The sequence below is a fragment of the Onychomys torridus genome, chromosome 3 (assembly GCF_903995425.1).
Source record: "Onychomys torridus chromosome 3, mOncTor1.1, whole genome shotgun sequence".
Classification (NCBI taxonomy): Eukaryota; Metazoa; Chordata; class Mammalia; order Rodentia; family Cricetidae; genus Onychomys; species Onychomys torridus.
In genome coordinates this window covers 5,904,507-5,930,820 of record NC_050445.1, presented here as the reverse complement: position 1 = coordinate 5,930,820, position 26,314 = coordinate 5,904,507, and the positions used below count along the sequence as shown (strand labels likewise).

General features: G+C 41.0%; 1 protein-coding gene across 1 annotated transcript in view; it reads right to left on the bottom strand.

Moving 5' to 3' along the window:
- Ube3c (ubiquitin protein ligase E3C) overlaps positions 1-26,314 on the bottom strand; it is a 117,267-nt gene that overhangs the window by 33,102 nt on the left and 57,851 nt on the right. Inside the window, exons 14-19 of the mRNA XM_036180679.1 lie at positions 23,807-23,911; positions 21,934-22,021; positions 19,561-19,658; positions 17,716-17,848; positions 14,291-14,538; positions 741-953 (exon numbers count right to left, since the gene is read on the bottom strand). Of these exons, the coding sequence (XP_036036572.1) occupies positions 741-953; positions 14,291-14,538; positions 17,716-17,848; positions 19,561-19,658; positions 21,934-22,021; positions 23,807-23,911 (885 nt within the window). The remainder of the gene's footprint in view (positions 1-740; positions 954-14,290; positions 14,539-17,715; positions 17,849-19,560; positions 19,659-21,933; positions 22,022-23,806; positions 23,912-26,314) is intronic.

Here is a 26,314-nt window from a genome sequence, read left to right as displayed (position 1 = left end):
AAAAAAAACTACAAAACAAAACAAAAAACTGGTCTGAAGCTAGGTGTGATGGTTTACAACTTCACATTTAGCACTAGACAGACAGAAGCCAGTGGATCCAAGGTAGAGGCCACCCTGGTTTACATAATGGTTTCCAGGACACCTAGAGCTATGCAGTGAGACCTTGTCTCACCACTACCCTCCCAAAAAAGGAAAGAAAAGTGAGTTTGGGCCTGGCATGAGGTGACACATCTTTATTCCTAGCACTTAGGAGACAGAAGTAAGCAGATCTGTGTGTTTGAGACCAGCCAGCTTCATCTACATAGAGAAACTGTCTCACAAAAAATACATATACACACAAAAGTGCACACACACCAAACAACAAAAGCCCAACAAACCAAAAACAACACTAAAACCTAGGCTGACACTAATATAGGCCTTTTGTTTTCCCCAATAGGATGAAAGTAGCAGGAGCAACCCTGCAGATGTGAGGGAAGGTAGGTTTGGCAGTCACTCCCCAGTATGGAAATGAGAAGTCCCAGCTTCAGCACAGCTAGAAGGTACAATTTAGAGAAGGAAGGACTGCCAGGCAGGGCATGCTGTCCCTGCAAAGATGTTGAGAACAGGAGTGAGCCAGAACACTTGAGCTGCTGTGGCTGCCAAGCCCTCACCCAAAGTCTTTTCCAATTGAGGACACTGCCATGGTGACGGCGGTAGGAGGAATACTGTCCCACTGACGGATGAAATGAGCCCCAGCTCACCTGTGCTTCCCCCAGGTCATTGTTTACAACCGTAAAGTTCAGTCCCAGTTCCTCCACATCTTCTTCGTAGCTCTTGAGGAAAAGCAAGTTCTTGTAGACTTCAGGATCTAATGAGGCCAGATGGTGGATATCCACATCTGCACTGGTTCCCAGTAGCTTAGACAGGAAAAAGCCAGCAAAGGGTAGCTCCACCAGCATGTTTTCATACAGAGCCTTCAGATAGACCAGAGAACAGACAGGGATTAACATTCAACATTATTCTCATGCTTCCTCTAACATAGGCTGATTCAACAGTGACAGAGGTCCTGAGAAGTAGAGTCTGTCTCCATGATAATGAGACAATCATAAGTGAAGCCAATGTATTTACCATGTGCCAGGCCAGTGCTGAAACCAGAGTGCTAATACCAAATGGGACTTCCAAAAGCCAAGTCCTTTATGCCACAATAAGTAGGGAAGTAAGTAAATATTTTCCAAAAAGAGCCAGACATGAGTGCTCTAGGGTTTATAGTATGTTAGGCACCAAATGACCACAAACAGGAAACGCAAACACACCAGAGTACTGTCTCGCAACTCTACAGATGGATCCTTCAAGCTCCTGGCAGCTCTAGACACCCTTACCATCCATGGCTTCAGTGGCATCTACTTCCTGCCTCTGCACCTGCTGTCTTCACTGTGTGTCTTCTTTGTGTTACATCTTTCCTTTATCTTTGAAAGATACTGGTCATTGGATTTTGGGACCTCTTCTAATTCAGCATGACTTCAAATTTTAACTTGACTATGTATTTCCAAATGAGGGCACATTCACAGACAAGGTGTACTAAATAAAGCTTGAATACAGCTCTCTGGAGGTTACAGACCTGGTCACATCAGCCACAACTGCTCACTCTATTTCTGTAGTTCAGAAGACTGCTGTTCTTCCAGAGGACCTGAGTTCAATTCCCAGCACCCACATCAGATGGCTCACAACTACCTGTAACTCTGGCTCCAGAGGATCTAATATATAATATACTCTTCTGGTCTCTGTGAGCTCTTGAATACATATGGCATATGTTCACACAGATACACACATACACATACATACCCCTAAAAAAAGAAAAAAGAGAAATAAGAAATACGTCTTCACTGCAGGTCATTCCTACCTTTATTCTCTTTAACGTTTTTTAAAATTATTTGCATTGCAGTATAACTGATAGACAAACCTTGCATGACTATTTGATAAATTTCTTACTTGGTTATACCTAAGTAACTTCAGGGAACCCCCTCCACAGATCTACCCTTGGTCTGCTCTCTCCTACAGTGAGTTTCACCAAATCTAAGACTTCTTATAAGATAGCACATATCAGGTTTTGGAGATTCTTTCATTTACTGAGGTGTGATAGGTTCACCTATTTACTTGGTGAGGGACATATGCAGTGTTTTCATTTCTGAACTTTCATGAACATATACCTAGCTGTTGTTCGAATCTTAGTCTTTTTTTTTTTTTGGTTTTTCGAGACAGGGTTTCTCTGTGTAGCTTTGCGCCTTTCCTGGATCTTGCTCTGTAGACCAGGCTAGCCTTGAACTCACAAAGATCCACCTGCCTCTGCCTCCCAAGTGCTGGGATTAAAGGCATGAGGCCACCACGGCCTGGCAAATCTTAGTCTTTTAATAAAAAACCTAGAGCCAGGTAACAGGGTGAAAGCTGAAAGATCAGCCAACCACTAGTTCTTACCTCTATGACATCCTCAGCCTAAAGAGAGCAAGTTCCTGTTTCTTCACACTTTATATACCTTTCTCTGTCCTGCCATATTACTTCCCAGGATTAAAGATGTGTGCCACCACTGCTTGACCTCTATGTCTAATCTAGTGGCTCGCTCTGTCTTCTGATCCTCAGGCATACATAAATACATCATCACACTTAGGAGCAGAAAACAGCAGAGGTGGCTAGCACAAGGAAGACATTGCCCCAAAAGTTCTAAAATGCTAGCGCTTTTCCTCTACCAGTGATGTGTGAAGACTCCTGCTGGCCTTCATGCTCCCACCTGTCAGTACTGCCAACTTTCTAATCTTGGCCCTGGTGGTTGAAGCAATGGAGCATTTCACTGTGGCTGGAAGCTGAAAACTATTGATTAATTAGTGTTAGTGAGTTACTATGTAGATCTCCAGAGATTCCCTAGCAGAGATGGAAAGTAAAATTATGTAAAGGTTTCTAATATCAGGTCAGAGATTCATGCCACACAGTAAATATTCCAATGGCCCACAGTTGTTGTGGATTTAAAAGAACATTTTTCAAGTTGGTGGCAAGGTAGCTCAGAGGGTGAAAGCTCTTGCTGCCAAGCCTGATCTTTGGGACCACATGGTAGATGAACACACACAAAAGCACAAAAATAAAATTAAAACAAAAAACAAACAAAAATACACCCCCCCCCCATTCTTAGTGTCTTATTTTGACAGGCAAACTTGGAAACTTTAACTAATCTTTGTCAAGTCTTCTAGTAAACAACTTGGCTGCTGCTCTTAAACACTATTTTCTCCCCACACCAAGATAGGTTTTTTTCTGTGTAGTTTCTTGGTGCCTGTCCTAGATCTCGTTCTGTAGACCAGGCTAGCTTCCAACTCAGAGATCTGCCTGGCTCTGCCTCCCGAGTGCTGGGATTAAAGGTGTGCACCACACCGGCGCCCGGGCCTACTCTTGAACACTTGTAAAAACTCAAGCATCACATTGAGCAGGTTATGACAGACTCATTTCCCCAAGACCTAACGTGCTAAGAAACTGACTTCTGCCAGGCAGTGGTGGCATATGCCTTTAATCCCAGCCCTTGGGAGGCAGAGGCAGGTGGGAGGCAGAGGCAGGTGAGTCTGAGGCCAGCTTGGGATAGAGTTTTCCAGGAAAGATGCCAAAGCTACACAGAGAAACCTTGTTTTGAAAAAACAAAATCAAAACCAACCAACCAAACAACCCCCAAAAACCAAAAACCAAGAAAAAGAAACTGACTCCTATGGAGCCACAGAAATCTGAGTTCCTTAACTAGTGTTTTTTCTATTGGGATATGTCTAACCCAGAGATCAGTGTTCATGGTGAATCTGTGCTCCTTCTTCACCTCCCAGGGCAGTTGCATGTCCAGGCAATGCCCAAATAAAAAACAATTTCCTCCATGGGCAATTACGTTCTACAGCAATCCCTTACCCAGCTCTCCTAGCCAAGGGGCCATCACCAGCCACATCATACACTTCATATGAGACCCAATGGTAAGACATTAAGAGGTAAGTCATCCTTCACCCACTCTCAATTCCCTATATAGCCACAGCTGTTTCATACTGTGCACTATGATGTCATTAGCTCTCAAACACACATTAATGAAGCCTAGATACAGAGTGTGCTCAGATATTGGGAGAGGATCACAATTTGAAAACTTACTGGCTCAGAGGATTGATAGACACTAGAAAATGGTTGGAGACATATCCCCCAAAGTAAACAGTTTGAATGTCACCGGTGTTTTGCTTCAGAAGGCTACTACCAGACAGTCTAAAATGCACCTCTCCAGAGGTTACCCCCTAGGAAGACCTTGTCAGCCTTAGCTAGGGAAAACAAGGTGTATGACCTTGTGATATATGGCCAATCTGAAGAATCATTTCCAATCAATTTTTAAAAAGTTGACAACACAGAACATGAGAGAACTGCAACTACCTACATAGTATTTACTGATAATATAAAGAACTTGTTCCAAAAAGTCACAGCTCACTCAAGATAAGAATGGTTAATATGGTTGGGGATTTAGCTCAGTGGTAGAGCACTTGCCTAGCAAGCTCAAGGCCCTGAGTTCGATCCTCAGCCTCCCCCACCCCCCAAAAAAAGAATGGTTAATACATGGGCAGTGGTGGGACACACCTTTAATCTCAGCACTTGGAGGCAGAGACAGGTGGGTCTCTGAGTTTGAGGCCAGCCTGGTCTATAGAGTTCCAGGACAGCCAGGGCTACACAGAGAAACCCTGTCTAAAAAAAGAAAAAGAAAAACAAAATAAGACAAAAAACAACATACAACCCAACAAAATCTTTTTGAGTTCAAGGCCAATCTGGCCTACATAGTGAGTTCCAGGACAGCCAGAGCTACATAGTGAGACCTTGTCTCAAACAAACAAACATCCCCAACAACAAAAACAAACAAGAAACTCAACCAACCAACCAACCAACCAACGAAAAACGGTTAACACAATTAACCTGGAGTACTTATAAGCACCATTACTTCTAAATGAAAGATGAGTTCAAAGCCAAGGAGAGCATTCTGCATAAAGCTGCATGATTGATCCCAGGTGTTGAGAAAAAGCCCTCATTTACACAGTGGACTTTGAAAGTAAGCTGGAATGTAAATCATTGGATGTTCAATATGGAAGGTCATTGTTTGCCATTTCTGCATTAGTAACAATAAACCAGAGAAATTCGTTAAATATATCAGGGCTACCTGAATTTTAAGCAGAAATCCCACTGTGACTCATAAAATGTAAATGCATAGGTATAATTTTTTACATAAGGCAGGTTTAAACCTTTAGAGCATTTAATATACAAGCACTAATAAATGATAGCACTGAAAACTATGACTGCATCAGCTAAATGGATTATAAATTAAATTTCCATAATGTATGCAACTGAGATACAAATGTAAGCATAAATCAAGGTATTTTCTAAATACAGGTTAGTTATACTACTCTAAAACTGTCTATTTTTTATGCAAAATAATCCACTTAGCATTTTCCATCCCATTGCACCACACTTGTTCCTAGAAACGTATCAATAACTACCTGTCACAGGAAAAAAAGATAGGTATACAGAAAACCCCGTGCTGTGTTTTCCAGCTATCTGTCCTTTATGAGTGTTTATAGCCAGAAATTGTGCCAAAACGGTTTGAAATGAAAAGGATTAATTATAGTAGAAGCCTTTTAATATAAGTGAGTGCAGTCTCAACGTAATTAATGCAAATTGTGGCTCTATCAGGAGAAAAAATGTGAGCCATAGCACAGGCCACTTCTGTTTGCTGCCAAATAACTTTGGTAATTTACTACATTAAGAATCAATAAAAAAAATAATGCTTTTCAAATGCATCTCTATCAATCTTCAGGTAGTTCTAAAGTGAACATTTATAACTTAATCTAAAAACTATAGGAGATGATGTCTTGCTTTAAAGTCATCCTAAATGATCAAGCAGATAATAATTTTAATTATTTCCAATCATGCTAACCACATAGCTTAAAAAACAAAACAGAACTCTGAATTAAGTATGTATACCCAGAGTAACACACCCTAGAACTGAGCTTTAGAAGTAGGAATTGGACTGGCCAGCCCATGAGGATCTGGAGCCATAAGCTCCTACTCTGCAGGACACACACCTAGTCTTTGATATAGGGGCCCAAGTAGAACCAATAGCAACATCCATTAAAACACTTATTAGTTGCCAACTATGTCAGACAACATTTTACAGCCAGGGCTACGTCTATGAGCTTGGTTGTAAAACCACTTGTCCTTTTTTGACCCTTTCAGGTTACCTACAATTGTGCATTCCATCAAGCCTCATTTAAGCCGGTGGTGGTGGCACATACCATTGATCCCAGCACCCGGGAGGCAGAGGCAGGCAGATCTCTGTTGAGTCCTAGGCCAGTCTCTACAGAGAGAGTTCCAAGACAGTCAAGGATACACAAAGAAACCCTGTCTCAAAAAACAAAAAACAAAACAACAATGAAAAGATTCATTTAAAATCTTTGGTTTTCAGGGTTGGGGATTTAGCTCAGTGGTAGAGCGCAAGGCCCTGGGTTCAGTTCTTAGCTCTGAAAAAAAAAAAAACCTTTGGTTTCAGTCATAGCCAACTCCTGTAGCATTTAGGCCCACACAGTTACCTGACACTACATTAGAGCTGGGACTGGGTCCCCAACCATGTCTAATCCACCAGAGTCCTGCTTTATTGCCTGTGTGAATGTTAGCTTCAATGAATGCAATTGCTCAGTAGTGACCCAGCGGATGTGTAACTAGAGTAGCAACTAAACACGGCCTGGCTGTTCTGTTACTCAGTGTTAACAGTTTGCGATCTTTACTGATATTCTTAGAGGTACAACTGCTTTAAGTTTTGATTAAATCAACTGATTAAAAAACATTAATCTACTCAGGTCTTGTGTAGATGTATGATCTAAGAATATGGGTTTGTGCATGTGAGTTTGATACTCTTGGAGGCCAGAACAGGGCACAAACCTCCCACTCCAATGTAGTTACAGGTGTTTGTCAGCTACCTGACATGGGTGCTGGCAAGTGCAAGAGTAGTAAGCACTCTTAACAACCACTGCATTCTCTCTCCAGGCCTGACTTTTTCCTTTTGTGGACTGTTTTGATTTCACATCTAAGGTTCAAGGATCGCTGGGGACTCTGATGCACATCCAGTGCTAGTCTTCTCTCTCACTCTTGGTTTTTCCCAGACAGGGTTTCTCTGTGTAGCTTTGTGCCTTTCCTGGATCTCACTCTATAGACCAGGCTGACCTCGAACTCACAGAGATCCGCCTGGCTCTGCCTCCCGAGTGCTGGGATTAAAGGCGTGTGCCACCCCCCTCCCCAAACCCCGAGTGCTGGTCTTCTTAGCAGTGGACAGCTTGGGCTGCACTGCTCTGTCCCTGCCAAAAAGGTATCTGGTGCTTGATATCTTCTTCACATCTCAACCCGAGGTCAGATTTAAGGCAGTCCCTTTGGCACTGCTGCTTGCAGAGCACATACTCTCCTTGTGATGTCTGCACTGGCCAGACCCACGGCACCTTGCCAGCACTGTCAGGCCCTCTTTAATTCAAGATTTTCACTCCTGGGCTCAGCACGTAAAGCGAATCCTATGCAAGCCTGAGAACCCAAGACCCATTTCCAAAACCTGTAGTGGAAAGAACTGACTTTCACAGTTGGCTTCTGATCTCCAAAAGTGCATTGTGGTACATGACTACCTTCACATTATACATAACAAAAGTAACTAAGGATGATAAAATGAAAAAGCAAAAACTTTTTACTTCAATAGTCTTGTGACAATCTGTGGTGACTTCAGGGACCCAGATGGCCGTGATCTAATTCTAGCTACTCAGTTCTTGCCACCTTCACTAGTTTACCATGACCTTTAAGTCTATTCCACCGTGCACTGACTCTCACCCAGAGCCGCTGCTTCACCCTCTGGGTTTGACAGCCCAGCTAACCCTGTCCGACTCCTTGTCTTACCCTAACGCTGGCCCTTTTTTCTCCTTTTCACCTGTTCTTCCCTTCCGGTCTCCACTCACAGACTGATTTCCTTCCTTCCTTCATGTCTTATTTTTTAACATGTCTAAGTGTTTTGCCTGAATGTGTGTACCACATGCATGCCTGGTGCTCTTAGGTATCAGAAGGAAGAGTCAGATCCCCTAGAAATGGAGTTTTGGAGAGTTGTGAACCACCATGTGGGTGCTGAGAACCAAACCTAGGTCCTCTGCAAGAGCAGTAGGTGCTCTGAACTGCTGAACCACCTCTCTAGCCTCCTGATTTCCTTTCTACACAGTCCAGACTGTAGAATGGGATCTTGTAATCACTGTCTGGGCTTGTAGTTTGTTTGCACCCAGTTCATTTCTTGTTCTTTAGTCTCCTGACACAGAGTCTCACAGCCCAGGCTGCCTTGAACTCCCAATTCTCCTGCCTCTACCTCCCAAGTGCTTATAGGTGACGCCACATCTGGCCCAGCTCCCCTTTCTTGCCTCTTTATAGTTAGGGGCCACTTTGGCTCACTCTAACTCAGACCTCAGTTAACTGACAACCCATGTTTCTCTGGGAAGTTGCTCTCATGGTAAGCCCAGAAAACGTTGTGAGGACTGGCAGAATGCAGCTGACAGGCTGGCTAGCTAGCTAGCCCAAGGGACACATAGATTTCAATTAAGTCCCAGCTAAAGCTGCTATTCCTGGGTCATCCTTGGAGAATACCAGTCTCTTTCCCATCCAGGCTCTATTCACTCATCTTAGTACCCTTTGAAGCATACATCTCCCATGACTTCACCGAGGTTGTTCTGCGTGTACATGTGAACACGCTCTGGAAGAAGCATTGAGAATCATTAGCACCCTGGCTGCCCTTCTGTCTTCTTCCAGCCACAGACCTCCAGTCATGCTTCCGAATACCACTTAGCTCTACCTGAACTAAATACACCTCAATGGGATCCTGCAGAGAACACTTTCCTCAAAGCATCAGGTCTGAGAATAAGAGCAGCAGTTTACTTGTCTATCACTCATGAAAATGTCCTTCATTTTACTGCTTGTTAGATTGAATGGCCATAACAGTTCCCAGATGACAGTCACAGGTGCAGAGCACAGAATGTGCCTTAGCTGCAGTGATGCTACTGTCCTTGACCATATGCTAAGGCTTTGCTTCTATTCCAAAATGATGTCCACAATGAGAAGTAATAAGGCCACCTCATCAGTAACAATTACATAGTAATTATCCTTTCCCAAGACAGTCTTTATTAGGCTTCTGAGACACTGCATGCTCCTTGTTTTTTCTTTCCTTTGTGGAATTCTGCTGCTCCATGGACCTTGGCTCCCAAGCTCCACCCTCTGTATATATCCTCTCTAGCCTGCACCTCAGTCCAGACCTTGTTCTTCAATACAGTGCCTGCCTATAGTACTTAGGCATGTCTCAGGTATCTAAACTGAATAACTGCTTATCCTGATCTAACCTTCCCTAGCTTAGCTAATACCACTTCCACCCTTCTGTTCTCCTCTTCCTTTTACCCCCGATTCATCAATAATGCCCTTGCACAAACTCCTTTTCAGCTCTACATTACCAGGGCTGAAATGCACTGTCACCAATCTCTACCAAGCCTTCCTATTCAAGTGCTTGCTCTACCTATTTATAACATCAAAGCTAAAGACATTTCAGGTCATGCAATCAAGATCAGGACTTCCTTACCTGGTCTAAATCACCCCAGAGATTGGGCTTACCTACTTATCACTGCCTTAGAAGCTGATCTTGTTTAAGAACAAAACACATGTGCATCTAGTCATGGTCATTAAATTGTTGTTGTTTTTCAAACAGGGTCTCACTATTTAGTCCTGGCTGTTCTGGAATTTGCTTATGTAGACCAGACTAACCTTCAACTCAGAGATCCTCCTGCTTCTGCCTCCCTAGTTCTAGGGTTAAAGATATGCACAATCATGTCTGGCACAGTCACTAAATTTAAATGAGTATTTGTGTAAAAGGCTCTGTTTCAGTTTTAGGAAGCATGTGCTACTGCTGTCAAGCCCACAAGTCTAAGGCAGACAAGAGCCTTGGTCTGATGGCAATGGTGGAGGCAGGGAACACCATGTACTAAGCTAGCCTTGGTCTGATGGCAATGGAGGAGGCAGGGAACACCAGGTACTAAGCTAGCCTTGGTCTGATGGCAACGGTGGAGGCAGGGAACACCATGTACTAAGCTAGCTTAGGGCTCAGAGATGACTACAGAGGAGAGGAGCTGTGTCATGTGAAGAATGAGGCAAGCAAGGGTCCTAAATGTTTACCTCAAGCTTTCCAGATTTAAACCTTGGAATCCAGAGAGCATTTTCAAAAGGGACACTAATGACATATAAGAATAAATTCTTTCAGCTTCCAGAAAGGTCAAGATCAACTGCTAACTGTCAACATCACACTTTATGATACATTAACTGCATACTTACTCTACTGAAATACACAATTATAAAGCATGTTGGAGTTATACAATCTGCTAATTAAAATTTTCAAATATATGACCATGGTATTACCAAATAATCTGATTTATAGGCATTCTGTTCCAATTAAATCAATATTCTGAATCAAGGGGAAAATTTTCAAGTAGGATTCAAATACGATAAAGGATTTGTTCCAATAAATATTCTGAACTTAATTGGCTTAAATGGACTAAGGTGCTTCTGTCTGTAAAAAAGTCCAACATGACATGACCACATCCCAGCCTGTTTACTTATCCCTGTCTAGAGCCTGATTTACAGGCAACAAAGTGCAGCCATGACCCACAGCCCAGGCAGGAACCATCTGCTAATGGAACTTTTAACTGAGAAGTGACCAGTGACGGGAGGTAATTCTTCCTGTGCAAAGCTGCTCGGAAGACCTTTGTGCACTTTATCACAGTAAACAATCACTAACATATGCATTAAGAAAATTTAAATATATTATGACCCAATAAATACCATAATCAATCAATAGATAGTTTTCTTCTCTTGCAGATTTAATGTTCAGGTGCACACTATTAGTGCTGTATGGGTACATTCATCTGGACACAGACATGCTGATGCAAAGTTAACCACTTACAATCAGATGGTAAACAGATAATTCAGAAACCCCTTAGGAATTCCCATGCAGAAAACTCTGTGGAACTAAATCAACCACTATTCTCAAGGAGGTAGCTCTAAAAATAATTTAATTAATTCACTTCTATTTTTATTCTGCAGTCTTGGGGGTTAAACAATGTGTACAAGCACTCTATCACTGAGCTATAATGCCCAGTCCTTGCTTTTTTTTTTTTTTTTTTTTTTTTGAGCTGAGGATCAAACCTAGGGCCTTGCACTTGCTAGGCAAGGCTCTACCACTGAGCTAAATCCCCAACCCCAGTCCTTGCTTTTTGAGACAAGGACTTGTTCAGGTTGGCCTTGAACTCACAATCTTCTTGCCTTAGCCTCCTAGGTGCTGAAATGAAAGCATGTGCTATCACACTCTAAAATGAATGGGGTTCAGAGTATGAACATTTCCCAACCTCCCTTATCTACCCTCTTTTCTTCTTAACCTCTATTCACCATTATTCTACATTTGGGACAACTGGATTTTAGCTTTCACATACCAGAGTGCACATGTGGTATTTGTCTTTCTGTGTCTCAACTACTTCACTCAATACAATGTCGTTTAGTTCTGCTTTTTTTTTTTCTTCCAAGACAGGGTTTCTTTGTGTAACTATGGCTGTCCTGGAACTAGCTCTGTAGACCAGGCTGGCCTTGAACTCACAGAGATCCAAATGCCTCTGCCTCCCAAATGCTGGGATTAAAGGAGTTCCATTTATTTTGCTGAAAACAGCAAGACTTCATTCTTTATAGCTGAATATTATTCCATCATGTACATATACTACAATTTCTTTATCTGTTCCACTCTTGAGCACCTACATAAATTTCACATCTTAGCTATTATGATTAGTGTAGCTATGAATATGGGCAACAAGGACTTGACATGCCGACTTAATTTTTTTCTGGAAATATATTAGGCTTTATAAGATTGAGCCTCTAGATCTAAGGGCTCTACTTATTCTTTGAGAAACTATGCTAGAGTCCATTTACACATCCTCACTAATTAGGTATCAAAATTCTTTTTCTCCTTCTCTCATAAGCATTTCACCCACAGTCCAGGCTAGTGGGAACTTAACATAATCCTCCTGCATTCCAAATACTGGAATTATAGGCATGAGCCACCATGTCTGCCTAGGTCTCTTAATAGTAGCTATTCTAACTGGGAGAGATGGTATTTTTTTTAGTTTGCATTTGTCTGACAGATAAAGTACTAGAGTTTTACACATTCATCTTTCATTACATTTAGGGAGGAGGCATACACCATGGCATGCATATGGAAGTTAGGGACAATTTACTGGAGTTGGTTTTCTTCTTTTACCATGTTGATTACAAAGATCAAACTCAGGTCATCAGGCTTGGTGATAAATGTCATTAGTGGGTATATTTTGTGTACACTATAATGTTACTTTATATTACCAAATATGCTACATCTTTCTTCTATATTCTAAAACCTGTAACTCAGGCTGGGCATGACGGCTCATGTCTTTGATCCCAACACTTAGGAGGAGAAGCAGGCAGTTCTCTGTGAGTTTGAGGCCAAGTCTATGGTCTACATAGTAAGCGCCAAGACACAAAGGCTAGGTAGAGGGACCCTGTCTCCAAAAAAAGGGGAAAGGCCTGGGGGCATAACTTAAACTGAAAGTGGGCCAGAAGAAGAAGGGAGGGCAGATGAACCACCTCTTCCCTCAGCTAGGTTGAGTCCTCAGCTGCCCTGCTACAACTGGCTGGGTACTCTGTAGTATCTTTGTTCCTCAAGCTGCAAGGACTCAAACCAGTTCTGAGTAAGAGGTTGGTGTGACCCTTTCCTATATCATACTAATCAGAACTGAGTAGTTAAGAGCCTGAAGGCAGGGCTAGAGAGATGGCTCAGTGACAAAGAGGAACATGCTGTTTTTATAGAGGACCTGAGTTCAGTTCACAGAGCCCATGTCAGTCAGCTCACAACTGTCTGTAACTCCAGCTTCCGAGAGATCCAATGCCTCCGGCCTCCAAGGGCACCTGCACTCACATACAGATATTCATACAGAGACACATAATTAAAAATAAAAATACATCTTGAAAAAAATATTGAGCCTGGTAGCAGAGATCCACTGTACATACCTCACATGCACCATGCCTTCCACTAGAAACTATATATGTCCCTTGGGATCAAATTAAAGCTCAAATATACACTTATTTAAGACACAATAGGCATGAATTTCAGCTCCTGATTTTACTGGAACAGCTTGCTAGACACATTCTTCCATAATTAGCAGTAACCAACATTTTTACTTAAAATGCAAATAAGCAAACAAAATAAATGTATTCTAGAAATATATGCTTGTATGTAAAAGCTCCACATTTAAAAACATTAGTAAGGGGCTGGGGATTTAGCTCAGTGGTAGAGCACTTGCCTAGCAAGCGTAAGGGTTCAGTCCTCAGCTCTGAAAAAAATAAAAACATTAGTAGCCAATAAATATTACAACTATATTTTGTTGGTTACTTATGGGAAGCAATTACAATGCAGATCTCCCAGGGTCCACTGTACCCTTGTCTTGTTTATGACTTGAATGAGAGGGAACACTTTGCACATTTCACCACTAAACCTTAAGTCTGCATTAGTTCCATATTCCCCTTTCATGTAACATGTCTAAACCACATTGAACATATTTAAAACTGTTACTTTTGGGGCTGGGATGATGGCTAAGGAGGTCAAATGTATGCCATGCAAACAGAAGGAGTTCCAATCCTAGCATACACATTAAGAAAACAAAATCACAAACAGCCAGGCATGGCAGCATGCATCTATTTCCAGTGCTGGGTAGGCAGGGAAAGCGAAGGCTTGGTGGTCAGTTAACAGAACCATCTAGCTCTAGGTTCAACTAGAGACACTATCTCAAAGAATAAGGAAGACAGGCAGCAAATGAGGAAGACACCCAATGTCAAACTATGGCCATGCACACACACAGAAATTAAACAAAAATAAATATAGGTAGCTATTATAAAACCTCTTTTACAGTACTTTTTTAAATAGTACTTTCTGTTTTTGTACTATACCAATTACTTTTTTAGTCTAACTACTGCCCATGCAATATGATGATGAACTGTAGTTGCTATATAAATAAGTACTAGCTAGGTATCACCAAAATGACTTTTAACAATTTTGAATAATAATAATCAATGAAATTTAGACCACAACTCTATAAAAACAATGAAATGACATCTTTTGTTTTGAGCCTTATTTTTATATAAAGTTTACCTTTCCAAGCATTCTGCCAAGGAAGTAGTAATGCCTTGCAAAAGAATCTCCCACAAGCATCTGAGCAGCTGGGTTGGGGTAGAGAAGCCCTTCATTAGTAGTTTTAAAGAACCCCTGGTTGGGGTTAAATCCGGATTTCAGTAGTTCATTTAAAAACTCTCTGAAAATACCACCACCATCGATGCCAGCTTCATCCAGGCCATGGGCATTGAGCAAGTGCACACGAATCCGTTTTTTCAAATCAGGTTCTGTTAATAAAAGAGCAATAAAATAAACAGTATTACAGGAAGCATTATGTAAAGGCACTGAGATTATCAATTAGGAGCATTTAATATTTATGGTTCAACAAAGCAGCAATACTAAAGAGACAATGACATCAAAGTTACTTAAAATGCAAATCAACAAAATAAACATAACCTAGAAATATCAACTTTTATGTAGAAGGTTCCATTAAAAATATTAGCAACCAATAAAACTGATAGGAAATTTTCCCAGGGCCAACAAGGAAAGTCTTTTTCTGTAAATATATCACACAGGAGATAGTTGGTTAGTGGGCCAGTGGGAGAAAGATTCTAATTCAGAACAACCTGCTATCTTTGAAGATGAAAGTTAGGCAACTGAACTAGATGTCTATGGTGGGCAGGGGGAAAGATTTTTTTCTAAAGAGATAGAGGTCTGTGGTGACAAGACTAATAGGTAATAGTGAATAGTCTTAACAACCTTGTCATAGAGCTCATCACTGAAATGATTCACAAAGCAGTTCCAATCAAACAAAGACAAGCCTAAATACAAGCTAAAGATATTGTCCTTTTTTCTCTGTATAGCTCTGGAGCCTGTCCTGGAACTTGCTCTGTAGACCAGGCTGGCCCACTAACAGAGATCTGCCTGCCTCTGCCTCCCAAGTGCTGGGATTAAAGGCATGTGCCACCACTGCCCGGCTTTAATATACTGTCTTACTTATCTGAAAGAACCCAAGCCAGTTTTCTAGAGTTAAATATTTACTATGAATGAAGACTCACAGCAAGCTAGTAAAGTATCTGAAGAAGGAAGCAAACTGATATCTTTTGTTCCACCCTGTTTCGTCTGTGGTGGAAATAGATACATAGCTGTTTATTTCTATACCAATATCCTGACTTCTAAACATGTAAGTGCAAAAGGAAGAAATTTTTACTTCCATGCTTTAGTCTGAGAATGAGTGGAGCCTTTCACTGCCCATCTGCTGGGATTTAGTCACCACAAAGACATGCACACTAGGCAGCTCTGTGAAACCCAAGTATGTTTATGGCTCTGACAGCTGAAACATGCACTTCACAAGTTTGCAGGCAACAGTGGCCTTGAGAAATTCTCTAAGGAGTGAACTGGTTTGTGACACAGAAAATTGTAAGTTGTGTTAAGGATGTTTCTATCATACAAGAGGATCACGCTTTGAGATGACAAGTGTCTCTTTTCAAAAGAACTAAATTTCATGTCACTACTTCTGTGTTGAAAGTTTTTAATTAAAAAAAAAAAAAGTATTTGTTGCTGGGTGTGGTGACAGAACTCAGGAGGCAGAGGTAGGATGATCTCAATGAGTTGAAGGTTAGCCTGGTCTACAAAGAGTTCCTAGACAGCCAGGACTATATAAGGAGACCATATCTCCAAAACACAAAACAAGCAAACAAAAAAAATTATTTGTTAAGTTTCAGGAAACTTCATTTCCCCAAATCAAAATGTCTGAAAAACAAGCTGGGCATGGTGATACATGCCTTTAATCCCAGCACTCAGGAGGCAGAGGTTAGATGTAGGCCCATACCCCATGTGTCAACTTTTCCCAAACATTATGGTTTCAGTTCCACCTCTTCAGAAAGTCCTCCAGCCTTCCTGCCAAGATAATCATTCACACTTCTCATGTTGTCCTATCTAATCATATTTTTTTCCAGGGTTCAACTACAACTTCAACAGGCACTGACTGCCTAAACATCTGCTGAGTGCATTTAGCAAAGGGTACATCTGGTAAATGGGAGAGACAAGCATGGAATTGGATAATAAAGTACGAATGAGGGCTGACTTATGAGCTGCTATAGGATTCCAAAGAAGAGACACTTAGGTTTTGGAGAGCATGCTCCTCTAGACTCTAGGTACCTGTGTTCAACTCCCTAACCCACAATATGTGGAAACAAATCCAGAGGCAAGAGAAACCTATCCTGGTGCGGATTTCAATTTCTGACCTCAGACTTGAACTGAAACAGTTCAACACACAAGGCTTGAGAGAACACTGCATTGCTCAAATGACAAATATAAGTTATGCAAAACCACATCTCCAGCTGGCACCAGTTTTCTTCTGCTATCACCATATTGACATTTACTCTTCAACTGGGCAGTGAAAATTATTACAAGCCGAAGGCTTAGTTTTCCTTAGAAAAATTAAATAGCTCCCTCAAAGAGAAGCAAGTATGATTTCCCATCAAACTCTCTACCATGGACCAAAGGTGACAGAGCTTTTATTCTGAGTACATTGTACTGATCGAACACTGATTGTATGCAGGAACACAGGCATGATATACTAGAGTTTAAATTGTTCCTATTACAGCATTTAACACTGACTGTCAAGTATTAAAGCAAGATAAAGATAAAGATTGCTGAAGTGCAATTTTCTTTACAGTATTGTTACTGAAGCACTTTTTTAAAAAATAAATCCCAAGACAAGCCTGACTACATAGGGAGTTCCTGTCTCAAGAACAACAAAATAAACATAATGAAATGAGTGCCACCTGCACTTTGGAATTATAGGCAGCAATATGAACAAGATACAATACATAACATGGTAATGAGGGCAAGGGGTTGTCTTCAAAACAAAAATTGGTAATCTAAAATGCTTGTGGGGTACTTATCAATTTTAGTAATATTATTTGGTAGTTCACATTTACTAAATTTTATCTACATTTCAGTTTTAAAAAGTCATACAGAGGGGTGGGAGTCCAGCCCAGTGGTAAAACATTTACTTGGGTTCCCTCCTTAGTACAAAATGAACAAACAAACAAATAAACAAAGTCATAACACAACAAATTATGAACAGAAAAAAACCTTCCTCCCAGGGAATGAATGTATCTATCCCTATGCAGCCCTGGTTCCCAGTGCTAGGGTTCAACAGAATTGTTTTTTTACTATTTTCTTTATCTGTTTTCTTAAGAGAGGGTCTCACTACATACTTACATATTCCTGGCTGTCCTGGAACTCAGTATGCAGACCAGAGTGACCTCAAACTCAGAGATCCACCTGCCTCTCCTCTCCAGTACTAGTACCAGGGTTAAGGGTGTGCATCACTATGCCCAGCAACAATTTTTTCTACAGTAATTCCCCACTTCCCCTGATAAATGCAGGCACACAGAGAACACTATATATGTATATGTATATGTATATGTATATGTATATGTACACACACATACCATTTTCTGGAGAAAGTTTGTCATAAGCATCTTCATAAATATAATTTCTTCTTATTGTGACATTGATCCCATCCAGAAATGGTCCATCTCCTTGAACTTCCTGTTTATCTGCATAAATCAACCTTTGAAAGATCTAACAAAAAGGTAAAGTTGTTAAGGTTATTAGAAACAACAGATATGCTGTTAAAAGCACAATCTAAATAAAACTGTTACATGTTTTAACTTTGTATCTCTATAAATTCTGGCATTGGTTTTTATATATACAAGGTATCAAATATTAACTTTTACAAGAAATGAGTATTTAAGTATCTCTAAAGCTGTTTCCCCTGCATTTACATTTACAGTCTTTTGAAAGACCCATGCCATGGTATGTATTCATTATTAAGTACTTCTTAAAATTCAGACAGACAGGGGTACTGAGATGACCCAGTGGGTAATACATTTTCTGTTAAGAGTTATGATCAGCTGGGCAGTGGTGGCACATGCCTTTAATCCCAGCACTTGGGAGGCAGAGCCAAGTGGATCTCTGTGAGTTTGAGGCCAGCCTGGTCTACAGAGCGAGTTCCATGATGGGCTCCAAAATCTATACAGAGAAACTCTGTCTCCAAAAACCAAAGAGTTATGACCTGAGTTTGATCCGGGACCTGAATGATAGGAGATAACAGACTCCTAAAAGTTGTTCCCCAGCCTCCACATGGGCTCTGTAGAATGCACACGCACATATATCCACTGTTGAAATATTATTTAGGAGGGAAGTAAAGTTCTTAAAGCAGTATGCTAATCTTAGAATATTTTCCCCAAGAATAAAATTCAAATGTCTATGATGCCGAAACACCAGTAGAGGGAGCTCAGGAGTTGGATGCTATGGTATGTTGGCATTTTTATGAACACCAGAGCAGCAGTTCTCAACCTGTGGAGTCATGACCCCTTTGGCAAACCTCTATCACCAAAAATATTTACATTAAGATTCATAACAGTAGCAAAATTATAGCTATGAAGTAGCAATGAAATAATTTTATGGTTGAAGGTCACCACAACATGAGGACCTGTATTAAAGGGTTACTATCTGAGAGCCTCTAGGTTGGTCAGTCCATTATTTTTTTTAATATATTCATTTATTTATTATGCATACAGTGTTCTGCCTGCATGCTTTGCCTGAAGGCCAGAAGAGGGCACCAGATTTCATTACAGATGGTTATAAACCACCATGTGGTTGCTGGGAATTGACTCAGGACCTTTGGAAGAACAGCATCTCTCCAGGCCTCCTTTTTTTTTTTTTTTTTTTTTTGTGCTTGTCCTGAACAAAAAAATGTAGGCCTGAAAAATACCGAGGACCTAGCAATTTCTAGAAAATTTCTAATATTAAAAAAAAGTCCAAGCCAGGCAGTGATGGCGCATGCCTTTAATTGCAGCACTCAGGAGGCAGAGTCAGGCACATCTCTGACTTTGAGGCCAGCCTGGTCTACAGAGCGAGATCCAGGACAGGCACCAAAACTATACAGAGAAATTAAATTGGAAACAAATATGCAATCTTTTATACATTTGTCAAAGTCATCTGGCAAAGAGCTAATTTTTTCAAAGCAGTGATGGTCATAGTAACTTTTAAACGAAGGTACACAAAGTACCTTTACAAAAAAACTGGCATTTTTAGTAACAATGCAAACTTTTGACAGTTTAAACAACCTTCTGCAGGCCCAACTATCAGAAATCTCCAGTCTAATAGGCTGCTCAGCTAAATACAAGAAGTGTCTGGCTGGATTTTAAGTATTAAACTGGAGATTTTTTACTTACGGTGTTAACTTTTTAACTGTGTTAAGTTAGCATCACAGGGTCGGAATGGCATACCTTCACTCGCTCCTCAAATGGAACCACAAAAGGCAGTTCTGTCAGAATGGCAAGCTGTCGCTCCTCAGACACAGACAGGGGTGGGGACTCCAGACCCACTGCAATACATGTTAAAACTCATTAGTCCGTAATTCATAATTCACTGCCAGCTACTAAAATCAGGATTTATAAAATCATTTTAAGACTCTAAAACAGGTTGGGGATTCAGCTCAGTGGTAGAGTGCTTGCCTAGCAAGCGCAAGGCCCTGGGTTCAGTCCTCAGCTCTGGGAAAAAAAAAGACTCTAAAAAACAACCTAGTGATTCCATCTCTTTCTAGTTCCACGAACACACCCTCCAGGCCCAATCTGAAATCTCTGAGGTTATTCCTGCGAGGTTATTCCTGCCAGGTGAGTGATAGAGGCACTGTCTTCACTTGTCTGCTCACCCTACAAACACAGCCAGCACTCACAGTGAGGCTCAGGATGTCAGTGCTAACGTGGGAGGTCCCTGTACAGTTAGTTGCCTAGGAGAAGGTGGTATGTCCAGTGGGCCTATACTAGTACTTCACTAGAAAACTTAGACCCTGCCTGCTCTTTCCCAATAGTGAGAAAACAGCCTGGCACAATGAAAATCTTAAACTCATTTGAATGAGAATAAAAATGTGGATAACTTTTAACTGGGCAGTAGTGGCTCACGCCTTTAATTCAGCACTTGGGAGGCAGAGGCATCTCTGAGTTGGAGGTAAGTCCAGTCTACATATTGAGTCCCAGGACAGCCACAACTACAAAGAGACCCTGTTTCAAAAAAAAAAAAAAAGACAAACAGAAAAAATTATATCTATAACATATTTTTTAAAAAGATTTATTTATTATTATGTACACAGAAGAGAGTGCTCATTACGGATGGTTGTGAGCCACCATGTGGGTACTAGAAATTGAACTCAGGACCTCTGGGAGAACAGTTGGTGCTCTTAACCTTTGAACCATCTCTCCAGCCCTCTATAACATATTTTAAAGCCTATAAATGCAAAATAAATAAATAAATAAACCAAAACCAAAAAACCTGCCTGAACATACACTCAATACCATTAGCCGGTTGGGAAATGAAGATTAAAAATCACAATGAGATACCACTGTATTTCTCACTTACTCTTTGGTGGAGCTAGGGATGAAATACAGGGTTTGATCCAGTTAAGCAAGTGTTCTACCACTGTACTACATCTCTAGTCTAACACGAACTTTTTTTTTCTCCCGAGACAGGGTTTCTCTGTAGCTTTGGAGCCTGTCCTGGACTAGCTCTGTGTAGACCAGGCTGGCCTCAAACTCAGAGATCCACCTGCCTCTGACTCCCGAGTGCTGGGATTACAGGCGTGCGTCACCACCGCCCGGCTAACATGAACTTTTAAATAGTTAATTTTCATTTCTTTTTAAAAAGTTGTGACAATTTTACAAATGTACACAATACACGGTGATGATATTCATAGTCCATTATCCTCTCTTATCTTCCTCCCACTCCTGCTGACCACTTTCCTCACAACTAGTCTCCCAATTCTCATCTTTTCTGGAGCATGGCAACCTGTCACAGGTTATATTACTAAAGAAAATGACTCCCACTCTCTCACCAAACATTAAGCGCTAACAGCTCCTCAGGAAGTTGTGAAGCCCCATGAGTTCCTCCCTCATCGATGCCGGTAGTATGCTGAAGGGCCAGGCAACCACAACTACTATTCATTACTGAAATGGCCAGCCATACCCATAAGATAATTTCTTTTTAAAACAACAATCCCAGGAGGACATGGTGGGGTGCACCTTTAATCCCAGTATTTGGGAGATCTCTACACCAGCTAAGGCTACATAGTGAGACTGTGTCAAAGAAGCAAAAACCAACCAACCAAAACAAAACATGACAACCCTAAGTACTGACTGGGATGGCAAAGTACCAGAGCATAAATCATACATCTCTGGCCTGAATGTAAGGTCATATAGTTACTTCAGAAAACAGTTCTGTAGTTTCTTATAAAGTTAAGCACATGCTTGCAGTGACTTAGGATTCTTCTAGTATTTATGTTCATACAAATACTTGTACACTGATAATAATACTAGCTACATACATAACCACCAAACTGACAAAACAACAAAATATCTTTTTTATGGCATAATTACTCAGTGAAATCCTATGGAGTGATCAAAAGAAACAGCTATGATCCACTTAACCCTACTGTTTCTTGCTGCTTGCCCTGCAGCTCCACCTTTCAGGTACCTAAGCTAAGTTTTATTGGGATGATGAAAATACTGTGTAGTGTTCAGCAAAAATCACAGAGCTAACAGTAGAAGGAGTGAATGTTGCAGCGTATTCACCCTTGTGAAAAGGAGTTCCAACTGAGAAGAACTTACCCTCCAGGGTAGACTGCAGTGGGCCAATCCTGCCCATCCTCCGGAACCGCCACACATGTCTAGATGCAGGCACATAGAGCTGGGTGACCTGTGGGACCAACTACTGTCAGCATCTGCCTCTGCCCAGTACTGCCTGATGGCATCTGAACAGAAGCATGGCCTACAATTCTGCCAGGAGCGGGCTGTCTATCCCTATCCAGTGCTGGGTGCCTCTCATGTCCTCATATTCTAGTTTGAATTTTTTTTTTTTTTTTTTAAGATTTATTTATTATGTGTACAGTGTTCTGTCGGCATGTATGTTTGCACGCCAGAAGAGGGCACCAGATCTCATTACAGATGGTTGTGAGCCACCATGTGGTTGCTGGGAATTGAACTCAGGACCTATGGAAGAGCAGCCAGTGCTCTTAACCTCTGAGCCATCTCTCCAGCCCCTAGCCTTGAGTACTTTAAAAGTAAATTGATAAGTATCTGGGCAGAGTAAATTAACATAATGATATAATTACAAAACAAAGCATATCACATTTAAAAAAATAACAACCATTAAACTTACCTACCTCAAGCTTTTCTTTTCCAATTAATTTGGTTGAATTAGTATTTAAGTAAGATAAACAGATGCTATTTTCTCTTAAGTTCTGCTTTAATCTATAAGTTTTTCTCATCCTGTAGTTTTGGACTTTGTAAATTTTTGTTGTTGTTGTTAAATGAAGGCACAAGCTCTGCTTTTAGTCTAGATCATACTCTCTACTCACAGAGGTACCTGGAGAAGCTTAGAGCAGCGGGCCCAGTATGTACTCTCCCTGAACCCACAAGACAGGATACCCATTATCTGGAAGACATACCACAGGAAGGCATCAATGCTATCTAGATAGTCTTAGAGAGGCAGGTCAAATGTTTACTACTTCTTTCTACAAAATAATGAGATGGTTCCTTCCCACTCTATGAAACTGACGGATGGAGGTCTTTTTCTCTGTAGTGCCACTGTGAATTTGTGGAGAATTTATGAATTTATGAGACCAATCCATGCAGCTAGTTTCAGTGTTGCTCAGGGTTCCCAGGAGTCCCCAACTTTTCTTCATACTCCAGCAGCTTCTACTTATGACAGGTCACCACACCTCAAATCTAGAACTACTACTGGGCTAAATAAAACATTTTGTGTTGGTGGGAAAAGTTCCTTAGAGTCACCTAGCTGGGCCCTGGAGCTGTTCACTTTGCAAAATCTGCCCATCTGCAGACTCTGCCAATGGGCAGAGCTGGAAGCCTCAGGCTCAACTTGAAGATAACTTTTCCCCAAGGACCCAGTCATACCTCCACTGTCCTGCCACACTCCTGTGTTGGTTTCTAGCTGCACTCATATCCCTGTTTCTCCTCTAGCTCTCCACTCTCAAAGACTAAAATGCTTGAGTCAAGACTTTCTCTGGGAGTACCTGATGCCCTCTGCTATATACTCTCTTTCTGATGGTCTGAAAGATGTGGTCTGCTTTAGGTTACAATCTTAGCAATGTTCTATTACGTCTGCCCTCTCAGAAAACCTAGGATAAAGCCCATCTCTTTTAACTAATGAAAATACTTTTTCATTACTAAAAATTACTCATTTAGCAGCATTACTAAAAGTGAAATTGTTTTAAACTAACAGATAATTATTGGGCTAGAGGTAAAAACAAAACAAAACAAAAAACAATCAGATAAAGATAATCAGTCTAGGCTAATGTTGTTGCTACATATCTTTCCCTCTGACCAAGAGTTAGCAATTCAGACAACACTATTCAAAAGTTAAGTGAAGAATTAAACAATTTTAAAAGACTTACTCTCCCCAGAAATACAAAAGCTGAAAAACCACCTTTAATGAAAACTATTAGGGAGATTTTCCACTAACTTTATCTGCTTTGATATCCTCTTGGTCTGACAGCCAGTGGTTTGGAGGACAGAAGTTTCTCCTCGTGTCTCTAGACTTCAGCATTTTCACTAGGTTGGTGATAACCTGAAGAGGAAGAACAGGGCATTGTCACACAAACAACTCAGGGACAGAGCCAGCATCACCAACCAGATGCTAGTAGACACCGACACAGGTGCTTTTCCACCTGATAAAATGGATGTGGACTTCCCAAGCTTACAAAAAACCTCCTTCAGGGACCACAAGAACATGCTAGAGGAGTAAATCAGTTGTCTGCCAAACAAAAAAGCAACACAAGTGCACACCAAAGTGCTCTTTAAAAATGAGTCCAGGGGACTGAAGAGATGGCTCAATTAAGAATGGCTTCCCTCTCTTATAAAGGATCCAAGTTCAGTTCACAGCACTCATATCAGGTAGCTCACAAACACTTGTAATTCTAGCTCCAGGATATCTAGACCTTCTACACATGTCACATACACACATTTTAAATGTGTCCCCGCAACACAATCAAGTGGGTAAAATTGCTATTTATTTCTTCTTTTTGCAAAAAAGGTCTCATACAGCTCAGTCTACATCTTCTTGAATTCCAAATCCTCCTGCTTCTAATTCCCAAGTGCCAGTAATTACAGGCATTGCATCACAACACTTTGTTTGGAATTCTTTCCTTTTCTTTCTTTCTTTTTTTTCCCTCCATTTTTTGAGACAGGGTTTCTCTGTGTAGCTTTGGAGCCTGTCCTGGGACTCACTCTGTAGCCCAGGCTGGCCTGGAATTCAGAGATCGCCTGCCTCTGCCTCCTGAGTGCTGGGATTAAAGGCGTGCGCCACCTCTTGGTTAGAGCTTCTAAGACACAACTCTGGCAGTGCAATAGCTACCTGGACTGTAATGAAGCTCATTTCTACCACTATTCAGAATTTTTTTTCTACTTTTTGTGAGAAATATCACACGAGGGATGTGGGTGAAATAGTATCCTAAATCTTTATTTTCCCCACACACTTTGCCTATGCCTCTGATCAATTTTCCAGTCTTTTATCTTGGTATAACTCCCAAGCTGGCCACATTGCTCAACTGCAACATCACAGCTATATGTGTCCTTTGCATGTTCTTGGAGCTCTGTTTTGGCTATGCTATGAGCTCCTTGAGAAGAGAGCCCAACAAATTATCTAGGCACCTACTGGTATTCAGTTACAAATCTGGGATCAAAAGTTATTTGATAGGATTAAAGAAATCTAGCAGTACTATCTAAAAAAGGTCTACTCTCTATACTACCTAGAAATGCACTTTGTAGAGCTGGCAAAACTGCTCAGTGGATAAAGATGCTTTGTGGTGATATATTAGGTACCCTAATAAACTTGCATGAGGATGACAGGACAGAGCCAGCCACTAGATTAGACATAGGAGGACAGAGAGTGGCAGCACACACCTTTAAACCTATTACTGGAGAGGCAGAGATTCTCTGGATCTCTGTGAGTTCAAGGCCACACTGAAAACAGAGTCAGGCAGTGGTGGCTCACACCTTTAATCCCAGTACTGGGAAGCACACTAGCCTTTAATCTCAGGAAGTGTCAGCAGGGCAGAGAAAGGTATATAAAGTGTGAGGAAACAGGAACTAAAGCAGTTCAGCTGAGATCCTTTTGGGTCCTCAGAGGCTTTCAGTCTGAGGAAACAAGATCTGGCGAGGTGAGGTTGGCTGTGGCTTGCTCTGCTTCTCTGATCTTTCAGCTTTCATCCCATTATCTGGTTCTGGGTTTTTTTTGTTGTTGTTGTTGTTGTTTTCTTTTTTGTTTTGTTTTGTTTTTTAATTAAAAGACCATCTAAGATTTGAACAACAATGTTTATTACCAATACTGACAACAAAGTTTAAATCCCCAGGAACCACATTATGAAGAGAACTGATTCTCACAGGTTGTATAATAACCTTCATACATACACTGTAGCAGGTACACCCACCAAATAAATATGTGTAAACATATATTATCTATAAAATCTTCTAGTACCAATTTAATATTTTAAAAAGATAAGTAGAGGAGCTGGAGAGATAGCTCAGCAGTTAAGACTGCATACTGTTCTTCCAGAGGACCTGAGTTCAGTTCCTAACGTCCACACTAGTGGGATGACTCACAGCTGCGTGTTACTCTAGCTCCAAGGGATCTAACATCTTTTTCTCTATTTCTGATGTAACATGCACTCATATGCACATATCCAGACACTTAGACATAATTAAAAATAAAATTTTGGGAAAAAATATAAGTAGAATTAGTTTGTCCAAAATTTTAAGAGGCAAACTTACCTTTTATTAAAGTATTCGTGATTTAGCAGAAATTCAAATGAACCAGATAAAAAAGCTTTTTTTTTTTTTTTTTTTTTTTTTTTTTTTTTTTTTTCGAGACAGGGTTTCTCTGTAGCTTTGGAGCCTGTCTTGGACTAGCTCTGTAGACCAGGCTGGCCTCGAACTCACAGAGATCCACCTGCCTCTGCCTCCCGAGTGCTGG